Source organism: Delphinapterus leucas, chromosome 4, assembly GCF_059928025.1.
Source record: "Delphinapterus leucas isolate spDelLeu-1000000601 "Yukka" chromosome 4, BTC_Dleu_Yukka2, whole genome shotgun sequence".
NCBI classification, from domain to species: domain Eukaryota; kingdom Metazoa; phylum Chordata; class Mammalia; order Artiodactyla; family Monodontidae; genus Delphinapterus; species Delphinapterus leucas.
Window position 1 is genome coordinate 48,045,313 of NC_143132.1, and position 18,611 is coordinate 48,063,923.

Here is an 18,611-nt window from a genome sequence, read left to right on the forward strand (position 1 = left end):
TAAAGAACTTGTTTTTTGGACAATTCATGGAACTAGACAATTCAATTAACACACTTCAGGATACACTGCCTCTGGTAGAGGCTGTAATTGTCCCCTGTATCCATTCTCTTTTTCCTTTTAGTAAGAGAATCTCTGAATTTTAGTGAGGTACATAGCTTTCCAGGTAAACACTACATTTTCTAGCTTCTTTATAACCGGTTGCAGCTGTGTGAATGATTTTTTTGCCAGTAGAATGTGAGCAAAATTGATGTGAGCAAAACTGAGTGTTGCTCCTTTAAAAGGAAGTTGCTTGCCCTCTACTTTCTATCTTTCCCCATTCTTGCTGGCTGGAACGCTAAATTGCTGGTGACTCAGTTTTGACCATCTGGCCAGACAACACTGCAGGGGATGCCAAATGAAAAGATATGAGGAGTCTGTGTCCTGGATGTTTTTGAGGACTCGCCGTTTATATCTGAATTGTTTCATGGAAGATAAATAAAATTCATTTTGTTTGAAGCACTCAGAAAAAAAAAAAGCGAGATTTATCAAAAGTTTCTTGGAATACTGGCAGAATGGTGGAGAGAACCCGGACTTTGTTATACTCCTTGCTCAAATGTGGCTGTGAAGCTTAGTTGTAATTTCACCTTGGGGAAATGATCTATTTGAATCTCAAGTTCCTCATCAATAAAATATGATGAAAATATCCTAGACACAGGCTTGTTAATAATGAAAATAGCATACGTAAAATACTTGACTCCATATCTGGTGCAAAGTAAGGGGCTCAATAAATGTAATATTCTCCTTACCTTGGAAAAAAAAAAACACTAAAAGACAGGGACTCTAATGCTCATAGAAGCTTTATTTCTAATAGTCCCAACTGTAAACAACCCAAGTGATAGCCCGAAATGACCATCAATATTAGACTGAATTTTTAAAGGTTGGATAATCATACTATGCAATACTATACAGCATGAACTACTGTTACTATAAAAGCATGGATAAATCTCACTAACATAATGTTAAGTGACACAAAATAATACATACTATATAATTCCATTGAAAGAAAGTTCAAAAAGAGGCAAAATTAATCTACAGTGACAGAGGTCAGAAGTCTTAACCTTTTGGAGGGAGGTTAGGTTGGAAGGGGGAAAGAGGGAGACTGCTGGGGTACTGGAAAGAGTCTATGTCTTTACCTGCATAGTTGTGGTCATTAGAAGGGTATATGTATGTAAAACTTCATCAAACTATACACTTAAGATTTGTACATTGTACATGTACATTATTTACCTTTGTACATATAAAAATAATATATCACCCCACCAAAAAAAATTCCTCCTGTTTCTTTTGTCCCAGGAGCTAGATTTTATATCAATATCGAATTTATTCATTAGGAGAATATCTGGCTCTAGATATGACACACCATAGCTGTCTATCTTGCAGGCTGAGTCTGTCCCTTGTAAGTGGCCCCATTTCAGAGCTGGCCTGGAGGTGACAGGCGTGTTATGAAGGTCATGCTCCAACACCATTAACAGCTGGAGATGCCATCACATCACATGCCATCAGCAACAAAACACAGGGAAAACCAGGCAGTGGGCTGTGCTTCCCACCCTTAGGCTGCGAGGCACAAGCCCTAGCAATGGAAGGATTAAAAAGCATCTCAATTTAAGAAGACAGGGAGAGGGGAGGGGAATGTGGGCTGCACAATTTATAAATAGACATTACCAGAGGCTGCCTGATGGTGAAGTGGTTGTTTAGTAAATCTTTCTCCTTTAAGGATTCCATTATCAGAGACCATTTGAAAACATCGGTTTCGTTTTGTCTTTTGAGGGAGATCCTGGGTTTCATCAAGTCAGCCCTGTTGGGTAATATTTCTCTCTGCCAGATTTAGGAACAGGCCTTCGATATTTTGAATCACCTTTACATGGAGCACAAAGATGATGACGACGATGATGTGTCTTTTGCCAAATGGATGAGCAGCTTCTGGGGTCACAGCTGGATAGAGGAGGATGAGAGAGGACTCCGGGACCGCCATGGATCACAGAACTCCAGTTACAGGAAGACCTCCCTGCCCTGCCCAGTGAGTTATTATGACGGAACCGGGGGAGGGCTAGACTAGGGGAAGGGGATTTGTCTTAGATCTTTTTGAGAGTCCTTTGGTATAAAGTTTTCTTTGGTTGAAAATGAGTACTTCCAAACCTTTTTTTATACTCACAAAAATCCCTTTTATCATTTTGTCTTGTCCTCCAAGGGACCTGATTTTCATCTATTAAGTAATGATTCCTTCATTTTTAGCAACCTAAGATATATTTAACCGCTATTCAGAGCTCCTGATAAGCCTGGCATAATCCTATTGGGTGGTAATATATAATTCAAGCCAAAGGAAAGAAACCTGATGTTATAGTCTGTGTAGCATTGTTGTGGATCACTGTTTGACTTCCAATAGTCTTTTTGAAATACTGAAAATAGCTCCACTATTTGGTGACATCTAAGGAATTGGGGATTCCATATAATAAATCACTACCTCTGATAAATTTGATACACTCTTTCTGCTGGTTCTCATTTGGTTTCCTGATGGGAGACAAAGCCAACATTCTACCACCCTCAGCACTATTTTTCCATGGCTAGGCAGAGCACCCGGTGTCAGGGGAGCAGGAAAGCTCCCAAGAGGGGAGCGGGTGGGCCTGACCAGGTGTGAACTCAGCAGCGGGTACACATGTCACTTAGAATTCCAGCTACCAGAGAATACTTCTCCAACCCCCTGCTACTGCTAACTCCAGAACCAAATAAGTTTTGGGGAGATGTTATTTTATTTTTAGCTCCAGAGTTCCCAGAAGCATAATGCATGTGAAGTATATTAAAACTTGTAAGGCAATCTTTTACGCCCAATGATCATCAAGTTTGAGGAATAAGACCTCTCTGAGACACAAATATTTGAAAATAGATCTCTTACCAAACGCGTAATCAGGGACAAAGGGCGCATTTCAACACCTCATTGAACTTAAGGTTCTTTAAGTAAAAAAAGAGAGAGGTTGCACTGGTTGATCTCCAAGAACCCTTCTAGCTCTCGCTTTCCATGATTCTGTTATAAAATAAACACCTGCTTATCACACTCTCATCTCAATCTCTTATGCGCACATTGAGTGAGGTATACATAATGTGTGAACCAGGAGTATGACTAGTGTTCAGCCAGACAGTGAGAACCAGGGAGAAACAAAGAGAAAAAATGAGATTCGCTATTTATCACAACAGCCCTTTGGAGCCACAGAAACTATGAAATCAAAGAAAGAAACATGACTTATAAAATATAGTTTCTTGAATAAATTTTAATATCTGTTAGACTTTAAAAACTGGGATAATCTACCCTATTTCAAGAATCCACTTATAGGTTACAATATTGTTTGCCTTAAGCTCTTGGGGAATAGCAAAATTTATTTTGTATAACATTTCTAAATGGGGTCCATATATCTTTTCCTGCTCATACTGGCTTTGGACATTTGCCTGAATTAACCTGTTTAGATTCTCTGAGTTGACAATGAATTCCATAATTATCAGATTAACATGCAGAAAGCATGTGTTTATCTAAGGAGACAAAGCATGGGATAAACATAACAACCTGACTGAGTTGAGAAAACACAGATCAGGGGACCTTGGGTGATGTGGGCAGAGTCCTAGAAAATGGGGGGTCTGATTCTTCATCTCTATTCACACAATGCCATGTATTTGTGAAGTGAATCTGTAGTTGGATACTTAAGTTTTCCTAACTCTAAGATGTGCTCAAATTTTTCGTACTTTAGAGATATGAGAAAAATTAGGTTTTGAAGTTTTGTGTTTTGCTTTGAGCTCAATAAAAGACCTTAAAAAAAAAAAAAAAAGCTGGGCTTCCCTGGTGGCACAGTGGTTGGGAGTCCGCCTGCCGATGCAGGGGACGCAGGTTCGTGCCCCGGTCCGGGAGGATCCCGCATGCTGCGAAGCGGCTGGGCCCGTGAGCCATGGTCACTGAGCCTGCACTCCACAACGGGAGAGGCCGCAGCGGTGAGAGGCCTGCGTACCGCAACAAAAAAAAAAAAAAAAAAAGCTTACTCTTAGCCTTATCTTTTTCCTTCTCTCCCCACTGCTCCACTCTAAGGCTCTTCCCTCTTGGTAACCTATTAGTAACCTACATCCATCAGTATTGCATGCAAAGGAAGAGAAGAATTTTCCCCTTCTTTCCTATTTGAATGTGGTTTCTAATATGGCTCTTTGGCCTCATGATTCTTGCAAAACCATAGCGATGGAGCATTAAATCATTAAACATATTTATAGAACACCTACTGTGTGCCAGGCATTGTGCAAGGCACAATAGCATTACAGGGAAAAAGAAGACATATGGTGTTTGTTCTTGTGGCACTTCTAATCTGGTGGAAGACACAAATTTGGCAGGAAGAATGAGGTAGACAAGGGGTAAAACTTGGTCCTTCTCGGAGAACACTACTTTTTGACAAGACTCATTATAATCTGCGACTGCTGATTTAAAGCAAATTAAAAAATCTAACTTTACTCTCCTGAGGTGCTTGGTGAAAAAAAAATAAGGTAAGTAATATGAAGTCTCTCTGATTACTCTCTCATATGAAGGTAGAACTAATCTACCCTCTCCATCGTCACAGGAATACAAACTTGAAGTAGAACAATCTCCATATCCCTTATTTATTCTACTCATTGAAAGTGAATTTTAAATAGTCTATTTGACTTTTTAGTCATCTTCTCCTTCAGCTTAACATGGTTTTCTTAACACTGTTCTATACAGTTAGGGCCTGGTGGAAGGGAGGATTATGCTGAATGAAAGATCTCTTCAAGGAGGAACTGAGTTCCCTGACCTGGGGCTTTGCTAACTCAACATGGACTTTCTCAGTGCTTCTTTGATGCTCACATAAGCACATGTGCTGGTCTACATCATATCATTTGAGGGGTACAAAATAAACCTCTACCTATCTGCACACAAGGGATTTTTTTTTCTTTTTGAAACTATAAAAGAGATGCAAGAGGGAGGGGATATGGGGATATATGTATGCATATAGCTGATTCATTTTGTTATAGAGTAGAAACTAACACAACACTGTAAAGCAATTATACTCCAATAAAGATGTTAAAAAAATAATCACCTTTAACCAATTTTATATTCTGTCGTCATATTCTCAATTTAAAGCTGTAGAAAATATATCTAATTTTAATTTTTATTCCTGATTGACCCAAGGGTGGCTACACACTCTCGTCCTTGTAGTATCTCACTGCAGCGGTGGTTCTCCTGTAGTTGCTCACTACAGGGATGGGGTGGGGCATGGCCTCCTTAGAGGATTTCTCAAACCCGAAGAGAGAGGGGATACCCTAAAGTTTCGTGACAAACAGTGGTTCCTTGTTTTTCAGATTAAATTTGTATTTAATTTTAAGAGGAGACAATGCCTTAATCCAAAGAAATGAAACTACGAATAGAATTTCAGGCATCAGGGATGTTTCTACAGAGGAGCTTTTATCATAATGTTCCATGGACTTGTTTCTTCTACTAGATGCTGAGATAGAGGAGTTGCTGGGAAGGCAGCAGAGTGGAGTGGGTAAGAGTGAAGGCTCTGGCAGCATTACTCTGAGCAAGTTACCTAACCTCTCTCTGTCTGAGATTCCCTCTATGTAAATGGAATTGATGATAATAGTACATACGTCACATGGGTGTTGTTAAGATCCAGTGAGTAATGTATACAGCGTGCTTAGGGCAGTGCCTGATACCTAATAAGTACTTCTTCTCCTCCTCTCCTATCCTGCACCTTCCCCTCTCCATTCTCCTCCTCCTTCTTATGTGTCAGAGTTTAAAATGTCTTTTAGTTTCCCTAAAGGATGCCCAGTGGATAGTAACTGACCTACTGTGTTGTTTGTTTTTCTGTTTTTTTTATGGTACGCGGGCCTCTCACTGTTGTGGCCTCTCCCGTTGCAGAGCACAGGCTCCGGACGCGCAGGCTCAGCGGCCATGGCTCACGGGCCCAGCTGCTCCACGGCATGTGGGATCTTCCCGGACCGGGGCACGAACCCGTGTCCCCTGCTTCGGCAGGCGGACTCTCAACCACTGCGCCACCAGGGAAGCCCTGACCTACCGTTTTACCAGTTGAACACTTGAATCTTTTTTTTTCCTGATGCTGTTGCCATATATAGCTAGTTGACTATAACCCTCTTGGCTCTATTGATAGACAATTAGTCTACATTATAAAATATTCCTCACATAAAATTCTTTTAGACTAATTCCTAAAACCTACAAATTATTATTACTTTCGTAATCGAATTCTGTTACAACTGGTACATTATTAAAAGTCACGTTTACAGGAAGTTTCACATAGAAATAGAATGAAGTTGTTGCTGCTGTTGAAGACAGAAGTTTGGGATTATTCAGCCAAGGAAGATATGTCTTATGCTTAGGCATGGCACTTTACCTCTCCTGTAAAGTCACTAGTCACATGTCATAGGCAAGTCACTTAGCCAAACTAAGATTCATTTTCTTCATCTGTAAAAGGGGAAGAATAACTCCCTTGTAGGATTTGTTCTGAGGTTAGATATAAGGGCATGGTCCCCAGAGTCCCTGACACACACGGTGCACTAAGATTCAACATGGGTCTTACTGTCTCAACACCTGGATCTTTCTCCCTCTTGTTTCTCATCTTGCTGTTGATGGGTGGCTCAGGTGCTTTCATTTACTCAGAGGGCAGGAGGGGTACAATTGAAGGGTGATTGCAATTAAACCCAGAATAAAAAACATCAAGTAGTTAAGTTCTTGAAGTGAAGATGTTACATAACTTTTTTTTTTTTTTTTTAAGTGAGGACCTATGGCGTGGAGTTAGAGAGTGCATAGGATTTATTTTTTGACAGAAATGTTTTTCTGGGACCACAGTAGGAAACAGCATTGTTTTTCAGAGGACTGTTTTCTAGTGAGAATCAGGGCACTGGGTGGTTATTGCTCAGAAAATCCATGCCTGCTGCAGGCTTTGTAGCCTGGGAGCTGGGGAGTCCAGGTGTCGAGCTCGGAGCGTGGGGATCCCATTCCACGTTCTAGAGCCTACTTCACGGCATGGGAGATAGATCCATAAGGTTGGTCCATGACCATGGAGGTGACAAGTCCAGACCTTGAAAAAGTCAGGTATTTAGGGCGTTGATTCAAGTCTTTATGAGGGAACTTACATTAGAAGGGCATATAAAATTCCAAAAGTAGAGCTTACTTAGTAAGTAAACATTTTTAAAAGTGGTAGCTTTCTCCCTGTAACCAATTAGAGAGCTCTTTTAAGCTTGTTTCTCACAAGGTCCCACACCAAAAGACACTAACTGGAAATTTCATCTGCTATAAGGAGATATTGTTTATTTATATTGTGATGGAAACTCTTGCATTTTTTTTTCAGGTCTCTCAATGGAAGAGGACATTTGTACAAACATCTGCATTTCACTCCCAGTCTCACATTTTTAAGTTTTATTTTTAAAATCTTAGTGTGGTGAGAACATGCAACATGAGCTCTACTGTCCTTGGCGGATCTCTCAGTGTACAAGGCAATGTTGTCATCTTTAGGCACAAAGTTGTGTGGCAGATCTCTAGAACTTATTTTGCATAACTGGAATTTTGTACCCATTGATTAGCAACTCCCCATATCCCCCTCCTCCCAGCCCTTGGCAGCCACCATTCTATTCTTCTATCAGCTCGACCATTTCAGATACCTTATGTAATATTTGTCCTTCTGTGTCCCAGTCTCGAATTTTAAGTATTGTATTTTTCCTGATAATATAATACATGATCACTGTAGAAGACATGAAAAATACTAAAAAGGAGTAGGAAGAAAACAACCCCAGATTGCAGACAAAGGCTTTGATCACAGTTGGGTATGTTTTAAGATTGCCCATCTTATGATGTCCCCACAGCTTACCCATCCCAGCCCTCCCGCCTCCTCTCAGGCGCTCCCGGCCCTACCAGACTTCTCTTCCTTCTACGCCAGCGAGCTCCTTCTGTGGCAGGGCTTCTGTACGTATGGTCTCATCCTCAGGCGGACAAGTGTTCTCTGTTTCCTAATTAACCCTGCTCATCCTTCAGATTGTAGCTTGTCACACCTTCACAGAAGTCTCCCCTTATCCTCCCAGTCACCTCAACACCCACCCAAATATATGTGGTTTTACTCTGCTATACCCTGTTATTGCACCTTGAACATCCCCTTAATAGCATTTGGCCAAGGATGCAGGCATATGCCCCATTTATTTATCTCCATTGCAGACATAAGTTCTAAGAGGGGGCCACTCTGTTTTGCTCCCCAATTTATCCATAGCACCAAGTACCACGTGTGACCTGCTGTAAATGGACTAATTTATACAGACTTACCTCATGTATCTTAGCAACTTTACAAATCTTTTTTTAAAAATTTATTTTATTTAATTAATTTATTTTTGGCTGCATTGGGTCTTCGTTGCTGTGAGCAGGCTTTCTCTAGTTGCAGCGAGCGGGGGCTACTCTGTTGCGGTGTGCAGGCTTCTCATTGCGGTGGCTTCTCTTGTTGCGGAGCACGGGCTCTAGGCGCGCGGGCTTCAGTAGTTGTGGCATGCAGGCTCTAGAGCACAGCCTTAGTAGTTGTGGTGCACGGACTTAGTTGCTCTGCGTCATGTGGGAATCCTCCCGGACCAAGGCTCAAACCTGTGTCCCCTGCATTGGCAGGCGGATTCTTAACCACTGCACCACCAGGGAAGATCCAACTTTATAAATCTTTAACAGTATTTCTGATTATTGTTTGAGAGTATGTTTCTATATATGTGTATTAGTTTGCTCAGGCTGCCATAACAAAATACCACAGGCTGGGTGGCTTAAACAGCCATTTATTTCCTCATAGCTCTGGAGGCTGTAAGTCTAAGATCAAGGTGTCAGCAGGTTTGGTTTCTTCTGAGGCCTCTCTCCTTGGCTTGTATTGATAGATTGCACCTTCTTGCTGTGTCCTCACATAGTCTTTCCTCTGTGTGAGTATATCCCTAGTGTCTCTAATTTCCTTACTAATGTAAGAACATTAGTCAGATTGGATTAGGGCCACCCTAATGGCCTCATTTTAACTTAATCTTTAAAGACCCTATCCCAAATACTGTCATATTCTGAGCTACTCACGTAGGGCTTCAACATATGAATTTGGCGGGGCGGGAGTGGGGGGGAGGTACGACACAATTCAGCCCATAATAACGTGCAATGTATGGACCCAAGGAGGGAAATTATTTTAAGCCTTTTGACTCACTCATACTGCCAACAGCTTTCTAGGAAAGCTGTATCCATTTATAGTCCTACCAGCAAGGAATGACAGTGCCTATCCCCCAGCACTCTTACTAGTGTTAGTATTATTAAAATATTTTTTTTGTTAACCTGGAAGGCAAAATTGTATGTGATATAATTTAACATAATTTTTGACTATTAATAAGCATAAACAATTTTTATGTTTGGTATTTCTTTTTCTTTCATTCTTTATACATTTATTCATTCAATATATATTTAATGAACTCATGCAATGAAGAAGGCAAAGTGCTGCATACTGAGATTCTAGCAGAGAATGAAATGTAGCCCCTGACATGAAGGAGCATACAGTCTAATGGAGAAGAGAGATGTGTAACAAAATTAACCAAATTATTGATGACAGCTATGATAAGTGTCATGAAGAAGTGTGAGATCTCAGGAGAGTGTCTAATGGTGGTTCACGGGCCTGAATCAATTGGGGTGGTAGGAAAGGCTTTCTGGGGAAATGCAGTTTCCATGGTGACTGAAGGGTGATTAGCCAGCGATGAGGTGAAGCGATGGGGTTGTGTGCGGGGTCACAGCCAGAGAGGACCGCTTGTAAAAGTGCCTGTGCTGGGCAGGAGCAGGTGAGCTGGAGGAACTGACAGAAGACCAGTGAGGCTATGTCACTGAAGAGGTGAGGGTGGTGCAAGATGAGGTGTAAAATGAAATGTGATCAGGTATGAGTCTGACGTTGTTTTAACTATGCTGGCTGCTGTGGGAAAAGTGAAATAAAATGAGTAAGGATGAATGCAGGATATCCACTACTACGAGGCTGCTGCTGGAATCTGGGTGAAAGGTAATGATGACTTGGATTAGGGTAGTAACAGTGGTGCTGGAAAAAAGTAGATGGTTTTGAGAGACATTTAAGAGGTGGAATCTGCTGACTTGGCAACTGGATGTGGAGGGGGGCTTCTGAATTACTTGTCCGAGTAACCGGGCAAATGGTGGTGCCGGTTTCTGAGTTCTGGGACACCTGAGAAGCAGGCTTGGGAAGGAGAGATGATGAGTTCAAATTTGGACAAGTCAGGTGGGGTGCCTGTGGGATACCAAGAGGAGAAGTTGAGTGGGCAGAAGCTCAGAAGAGAGGTCTGGGCTAACAAATAAATCAGAAACTCGGTTATAGATGGAAATTGAAGCCTGGGGGTGAGACATTGAGGGAGACAGTGTGAAGTAAGAAAGCAAAGGAAGGGAAGGAGGACTAGTTTAGAGTATCGGGGGACTCCAACAGTTATGAGTAGTTAGAAGGGAGAAGTGAGCAAAAATGTCTAAAACACAGTGACAGAAAGATCAAAGGGAAACCAAGAGGGTGCAGTGGTAAAAAGCAAGGGAAAGACTGTTTCCAGAAGGGTTCAATAGGCAACTGGGTTGAATGCTATGGAGTGACTAAAGACCATTAAGTGCCCAGAATTTGGCAACATGCAGACCAATATCCTGACTAACATTAGTGTTAGATGAAAAAGTGTGAGATAGCCTCATCCACCAGAGGGCAGACAGCAGAAGCAAGAAGAACTACAATCCTGCAGCCTGTGGAACAAAAGCCACATTCACAGAAAGATAGACAAGATGAAAAGGCAGAGGGCTATTACCAGATGAAGGAACAAGATAAAACCCCAGAAAAACAACAAAATGAAGTGGAGATAGGCAACCTTCCAGAAAAAGAATTCAGAATAATGATAGCGAAGATGATCCAGGACCTCGGAAAAAGAATGGAGGCAAAGATTGAGAAGATGCAAGAAATGTTTAACAAAGACCTAGAAGAATTAAAGAACAAACAAACAGAGATGAACAGTACAATAACTGAAATGAAAAGTACACTAGAAGGAATCAATAGCAGAATAACTGAGGCAGAAGAACGGATAAGTGACCTGGAACACAGAAAGGCGGAATTCACTGCTGTGGAACAGAATAAAGAAAAAAGAATGAAAAGAAATGAAGACAGCCTAAGAGACCTCTGGGACAACATTAAATGCAACAACATTTGCATTATAGGGGTCCCAGAAAGAGAAGAGAGAGAGAAAGGACCAGAGAAAATATTTGAAGAGATTATAGTCGAAAACTTCCCAAACATGGGAAAGGAAATAGCCACCCAAGTCCAGGAAGCACAGAGAGTCCCATACAGGATAAACCCAAGGAGAAACACACCGAGACACATAGTAATAAAATTGGCAAAAATTAAAGACAAAGAAAAATTATTGAAAGCAACAAGGGAAAAACGACAAATAACATACAAGGGAACTCCCATAAGGTTAACAGCTGATTTCTCAGCAGAAACTCTACAAGCCAGAAGGGAGTGGCATGATATACTTAAAGTGATGAAAGGGAAGAACTTACAACCAAGATTACTCTACCTGGCAAGGATCTCATTCAGATTTGATGGAGAAATCAAAAGCTTTACAGACAAGCAAAAGCTAAGAGAATACAGCACCACCAAACCAGCTCTACAACAAATGCTAAAGGAACTTCTCTAAGTGGGAAACACAAAAGAAGAAAAGGACCTACAAAAACAAACCCATAACAATTGAGAAAATGGTCATAGGAACATACATATTGATAACTACCTTAAACATGAATGGATTAAATGCTCCAACCAAAAGACACAGGCTTGCTGAATGGATACAAAAGCAAGACCCATCTATATGCTGTCTACAAGAGACCCACTTCAGACCTAGGGACACATACAGACTGAAAGTGAGGGGATGGAAAAAGATATTCCATGCAAATGGAAATCAAAAGAAAGCTGGAGTAGCAATACTCATATCAGATAAAATAGACTTTAAAATAAAGAATGTTACAAGAGACAAGGAAGGACACTTCATAATGATCAAGGGATCAATCCAAGAAGAAAATATAACAATTATACATATATATACACCCAACATAGGAGCACCTCAATACAGAAGGGAACTGCTAACAGCTATTTTTTGCCATATTACAAGGTACTACAGAGTGAGGCCTGGAAGGACTTGAAGGTAACAACTCCAGCTTTTTGACAAATTCTTTGAGAAACCTGAGGACCTCCCCCACCCCTAAAGAGGCTATCATTTACCCAAGGTCACACAGCTAGTGAGTAGCAGATTGACATACCTGGGTTTTCTGATTTCAGATCTGCTGGCCTTGTTGCTCCAAGTTAGTAGTTAGTAATGCCAGCATGCAGAAAGAGCACAGAGTGTGGTTACAACTGACTTGGATTGCAATCCTAGCTCTTCCCTTTATCAGCCATGTAGCTTTAGAAAAGCCATTTAATCAGCTTTTCTCAGATAAATAATAGCACTGTGGAAAAGCAAGTTTCTGCTTGTTGTGAGGGGCAAGTGTGTCTGCACATAGGAGGTGCTCCATCAACGGGACCTCATCTCAAACTCCAAACCTAGGTGTCTTGTATCCCAGAGTATGGGCCCCTTTGCCCACACGCTTGTGAAATGGGTCTAATCCTCTGTAACACATGAGATGCCAAGAAATCCTAAAGTCTCCGTCAATTTTTATCATATGAAGTTTATACAGCATCATCCATTATAAGAAAAATACATATTAAAACAATAATACTATCTCACTCTTCCTATTTGTTGGCAGTTTGGGGAAACAGGCACACTCATGGTTTGGAATATTAATTTGTATCACCTCTTTGGAGAATAATTTGACAATACATATCACAATTTAAAATGCACTTATTCTTTATTAACCTACCTGTTTCACTTTTACAGATACATTCATACACATCCAAAATGTATATCATTGCAGCATTCTCTGCTACAGCAAAGTTTGCACAGGAACTAAATATACCTTTTAAAAAACAAAAACAAACAAACAAAAAAGAAAAAGTGTGAGTGAAAAAGCTGGAGTGGAGTGGGTTGGGGAGTGAGAGAAATTAACAGAGCAAGTGTCACAATTCTTTCCAGAAGTTTGGTTTATCTGAACTATCTTTTTTTTCATCATTTTCCAATTGTGATTTTAACACTGATGTCATTGTAGTAACATGACCTCTATGTTTGTGTGTATTATGTGAAATACCCTTATTTTCAGAATATTTATTAAACATGCAGCAAATATTTTTAAAGTTTTTTCGTCTACCATATTATATGTTGCTTTTTAGGCACATTAGCTTTATTTTTATATAGCTAAATTAATTTTTTTCCTTATGACTTCTTCCATTGCTCTTTTGCTTAGAAATTCCTTCTCCATACAGAAAGCACACAGATATTTGCCTTTGTATTATTTCTTAAATGTTTATGGCTTCATTGAAAATTTATTTTGATCATTTTGAAATTTATTTTTACATATCAATTTAAGGCTGGAGCACTTTATTATACCACCCTAATGATAGAGGAGCAACATAGCTAATCTTGGGATGTTCTACTTACTGTTTTGACCAACTGACCCCACTGCCTCATTGCAGGAGAAAGCTCCTACTGATCAAGAAGATAAAATTTCAGTCCAACATGAGATTTGTTTGGTTAGTAATTTATGGACATTCTGTCTCTGTGCTAATATTGTGCAGTCTCTTTATATTGTAAAATTTTTAATTCTGTTTTCCCAGTTTCCTGTGCTTCCCAGCATGATGTCATCTGACAGCCATCCTAGAAGTCATTCTTATGAGGACCAGGGATTTCAATGCCATACTCACGTGCGGGATTACAGAAAATACTCAGGGGATGGGTCATTCAAGGAGCCCCTGGAATCAAAAAGAAGATCCCATTCCAAAATTCAGGCATTTTCAGAGTCCTTTGAACAGCAACTCTGCTTTAGAACCAAACGCTCTGTCTCTTCGGTACGTAACAGAGTTATTGAATATTTAAACCATTTTAGAAAAGGAAACCCAAAGGATTCATCCTCCCCTAGTTTGAGGAGAACAAATCTAACTTCTTCATTTACAGGTTGGTTTTGTGATCTTTGAAAAATGGCACTCAGTTTTAGATAGCCCAGGTGTACATAAAATTGTAAAATCATTATTATTGAAGACATGTGGTGTAGGAAGAATTCCTAAAGGAGCACATGTGGAATGTTTTTGTTACCAAGGTCCTCTGTTTTCATCACCCTTATTATAAATAATTGTGATTCGTTCTCTTTTTACTATCTGAAGAAGAAAAAACTGCCCCTACTGCTCTTGTTCTCTCATATTTAATCTGGTAGGAAATAGTTTGTGATGGTGTTGTGTTCCCCCGTACTTTTAAAAAGCACACAGAAGGAACTCTCTGGACACTATGGTGTGAGTATCCAGGAGTAGAGGAGCAATCCAGGCATTCACAGTGGCCTCGTCAGAGTCTAATTGAAGCCCAAGGGAGACAAAGGCACGAAATGGGGGAAAGAATTGAAACACCACTGATGATGCCAAACTTGATACATAAAGCAATAAACTAGAGACCAATTAATTGGGGGGTAGTTTTTCAACTCTGCAATGTGCTCACTGAGTGGCCTTGAGCAAAATACTTTTTTTTTTTGGTGGGTCTTTGGTTTTGGTTTTATTTTGCGAAACAAGAATAATGATATGTTTCTGCCATGTAGTAGGCAGAGCAAATAAGTAAACCTAGGTGTATTGCCACCTGGGTCTTGAGCTATGCTCTGTGAATGGCCAGGGGAAGGCACTCAGGTGCTTGCTACCTCATTGTCCACCTGAGTGCGGTGCTTTCTGCCTAGCAGTGATGGCTGTTGGGATTGTCACTGTGCATCTTTGCCTCACAGGTGGCACCTCACTTTTGTCCCAGTGACCTTGTGTATCTACGATTCCCCTTCAGTAAGCTGCTCTCTCTACTGGATCATAAGAGGAATAAGGAAGGAGGAGTAGTGAACAGCTGTCACTTACTCTATCTAAACCTTATTAAGTTTCTGTTTTGTCTTTTCTTTATACTGTTTTTTTAAGATATGGTTTCAGACTTAGAGCAAGGTTGCAAGAATAGTACAAAACTACACCCTTCATCTAGATTTCCTCTAAACGTGAATATATTATCACATTTTCCTATACCCTCTCTCTCCTTCCCACCCCCAAACAAGGGCACAAGGACATAATACAGTACAATAATTAAACTCAGGAAATTAACACCAATACAAAACTTTTATATCTAATTTATTGACCTTATTCATATTTTGTCAGTTGTTCCAATAATATTTTTTAAAACAAGATTCCAGATCATGCAATGCAACCAATTTTCATGTCCCTTTAAGGTATTTTATTTCTGGAACAATGCCTCGGTCTTTTTCATGGAACTGGCATCTGAAGAGTACAGGTCAGTTATTTTTTAGAATGAAGCTCAGTTTTAGTTCATCTGATATTTCTTCATGATTAGATTCACATTATGAACTTTTGGCAGGAATAAAACAGGCGTGAAAAAATTCCTGTTTCAAAACTACGTGTTGAAATCATTAATTATATTAATTAGGGGACTGACTTGCTTTAAATTCTTTCTGGAACAAGGGAGGGTATAAATATATTCTGAAAAAAATTTTAATCTGAACAATTCTTTGTTGATTCTGATGGCTTCAGAAAAAACATTCATATCACATATTTACATAAGGGTGTAAATGTGAAATCAGTTTTTATTTAAAGAGATGTTCATTACATTATCCTTAAAATATAAAAATGTTTGTTTCATTCATTTCTCAAGTTCTTCCTTTTGAGTACCAAGATAACCAAGGCAGCATTTTCAACTTTTTTGACTCAAGAACTCTTTTCATAGTTATGTACAGTCGGTCTTTTTTGTCTTTGGGTTCTGTACCCATGAACTTGAGCATCCATGGATTTTGGTACCTGTGGGCGGTCCTGGAACCAACACCTTTGTGGATACCAAGGGACAACTGTATAATAGCTAGAAACCTGCTAGGAATTTACAAAATCATTAAAAATTTTTTCATATTATATGATAAATATACATGATAAATAATTTTAAATTCAGTATTTATTTTATATCAGTCTTTAAAGAGTATATTATAAAGTTTATCTTAATGCAAAATAAAAAATTTGGAACATTGCATACTTTAAAACTTTTCTATTTAACAATTGATACACTTTTCTAAAGCTAACTACATTAAAAAGTGTGATTTTTCAGCAATTTAAAAAATAATATATATTGCCTTTTTTTTGTTTTGTTTTGTTTGTTTTTTGTTTGTTTGTTTCTTGCGGTACGCGGGCCTCTCACTGTTGTGGCCTACTCCCGTTGCGGAGCACAGGCTCCGGACGCGCAGGCCCAGCGGCCATGGCTCACCAGCCCAGCCGCTCCGCGGCATGTGGGAACTTCCCGGACTGGGGCACGAACCCGTGTCCCCTGAATCGGCAGGCGGATTCTCAACCACTGCGCCACCAGGGAAGCCCTGTAATTTAAGGGAGTGAACATAAGGAGGTTAGAATCATTCCGGGTATGATTCCCTTGCCACGTTCCTTTTCAAAAAGCACCAGAAGTATATTAATTCTACCGTGCCGTGGAATCACATCCCTCTGTACATTAGAGGCAGAGTAGTGTGCAGGTTGAGTTTCCTCCATAGACCACCTGCTAATGCCCAAGGCCCCCTATTCCTTTATTTTATGACTAAACCTTTAGCAACACCCTTAGGCTTATGCTAATTTATTACTAGAAACTAAGATGTGAAAGTCTGCTAAATGATTAGGGTTTTCTTCATTTCTGATAATTAGGAAAAGTGTGGAATGTTGTCAGCTGTCGGCATATCTACCCTTTTCTGACCCTTCTTTTTCAGGGACCTGAGAGCAGAAAGGAGAGAGATGAGAGAGAATGCCGGGCACTGGAAATGAGGTCTTGCAAGAAAGGGAAGGAAGAGCGTGGAGAAGCGTACCTGCCCACCCTGTCTGAAAAGGGGCCCAAATAGTACTTTGTTTCCACACCATGACTACTGATGCTGCTGTGCTTTTCTGAGCCCCAGTTCGCCAGGCCCAGGAGCGGTAGCTGCAAAGAGCCCGCAGATGCTGAGTGACTCGAGTGGGTGGTTGATTCAGCTGCTCCCCAAGACAGCTTGCACCACACTCCAGCTGCTTCTCAGAGTGTGATCTGCTCTGTTGCCCTTTTATGGGAATAAAAAGGATAAAAGGTATTTTAATAGCCTAAAGTAATTGTTGAAAATGTGAAGAGAGATATTTAAAGAGCCACCCACACATCTTCACCAACCCTTCTTCCACATCACCCTGGCAAATAATCTTAAATAAAAGTCATTGGTGTGACTCGATGCTTACTTCCTTATTAGAAGTAATTATATAAGTATGTCTAAAGGCCATCATTTAATGAGAGCTGGTAATTAAGGTGCCAAGTACTGTGCTGAGAGTTTGAATGCATTACCTAATAGTCCTCACCACTCTGAGGTGGGACCTTGTCTTCTTTTCACTTGCTGGCTGAGGAAACTGGAGTTTAGGATAAAGTTCAGTCACTCACTGGGGAGGTGGCAGAGTTAGGGCCGGAGCCCAGTTCATGCTGACTCATGTTCCTAACTTGAGGCAGGACCTTCATTTCCCTTTTGCAGTGGGTCCTGACTTAGTAGGTGTGTGATTTGCTTGTGAACGGGCAGATGTGAATGAGAAAAGCAGGACTTGGGAGTGGGTTACAATTTTGATTACGTGGGTGGAGACTGAATCTCCGAGATCAGCTTTATGCTCTGAGTTTTAACTTTATGAGACTATTTATTTTTTATTGAGGTATAAGTGACATGTAACATTATATTAGTTTCAGGGGTCCAACGTAATGATTCAGTATTTGTATGTATTGTGAAATGATTGCCACAGTAAATCTAGTTAACATCTATCACCATACATAGTTACACATTTTTTTCTTGTGATGAGAACTTTTAAGATCTACTCTCTTAGCAACTTTCAAATATACAATACAATATTGTCAACTATAGTCACCATGCTGTACATTACATCGCATGATTTATTTAAAACGTATGGACCACCTCACAAATTTGCTTGTCATCTTTGCACAGGAGCTGTGCTAATCCTCTCTGTATCCAGAGAAGTTCCAGTTTGAGTGTATGTGCTGCCGAAGCAGGCACTTCTTTTTTTCCCCTGGCTTTATACTTTATATTGAAGTATAATTGACAAACAAAATTGTATATATTTTCATTGCACAGCATGATTGGTATGTGTATGAGTATTTGACATACTTTGTAAAATCATCACCACGATCAGGTTAATTAACATATTGAGGCCATATTCTGTTTTTTTCCCTAGAAGAAAAGATAGTAGAATTCTCCCTATTTATTCTTTGTCTCTGTCTTGGATCATCAAATGCCCAAGGGAAGCTAGAATCTCTGTTTTGTAAAGAAGAAGGTCTCTCAAAACTACTACTCATTACTAATGTCGGAACTTACTGCTTATGTAAGAACAAACTAACTTTGGCATAGACAATAA

The 18,611-nt window shown here is 40.0% G+C and overlaps 1 protein-coding gene and 1 pseudogene across 1 annotated transcript; one reads left to right on the plus strand and one right to left on the minus strand.

The window, feature by feature from the left end:
- The first annotated feature begins 875 nt into the window (after nucleotides 1-875).
- On the plus strand, nucleotides 876-17,429 carry LNP1 (leukemia NUP98 fusion partner 1). Its single transcript, XM_030760749.2, has 3 exons — nucleotides 876-2,056; nucleotides 13,806-14,036; nucleotides 16,952-17,429. The coding sequence occupies exons 1-3, from the start codon at nucleotides 1,901-1,903 to the stop codon at nucleotides 17,078-17,080; spliced, it is 516 nt and encodes a 171-aa protein (XP_030616609.1). The 5' UTR covers nucleotides 876-1,900; the 3' UTR covers nucleotides 17,081-17,429.
- Nucleotides 17,430-18,139: 710 nt separating this feature from the next.
- Nucleotides 18,140-18,253, minus strand: LOC115802426 (U6 spliceosomal RNA; annotated as a pseudogene).
- Nucleotides 18,254-18,611: the final 358 nt, after the last annotated feature.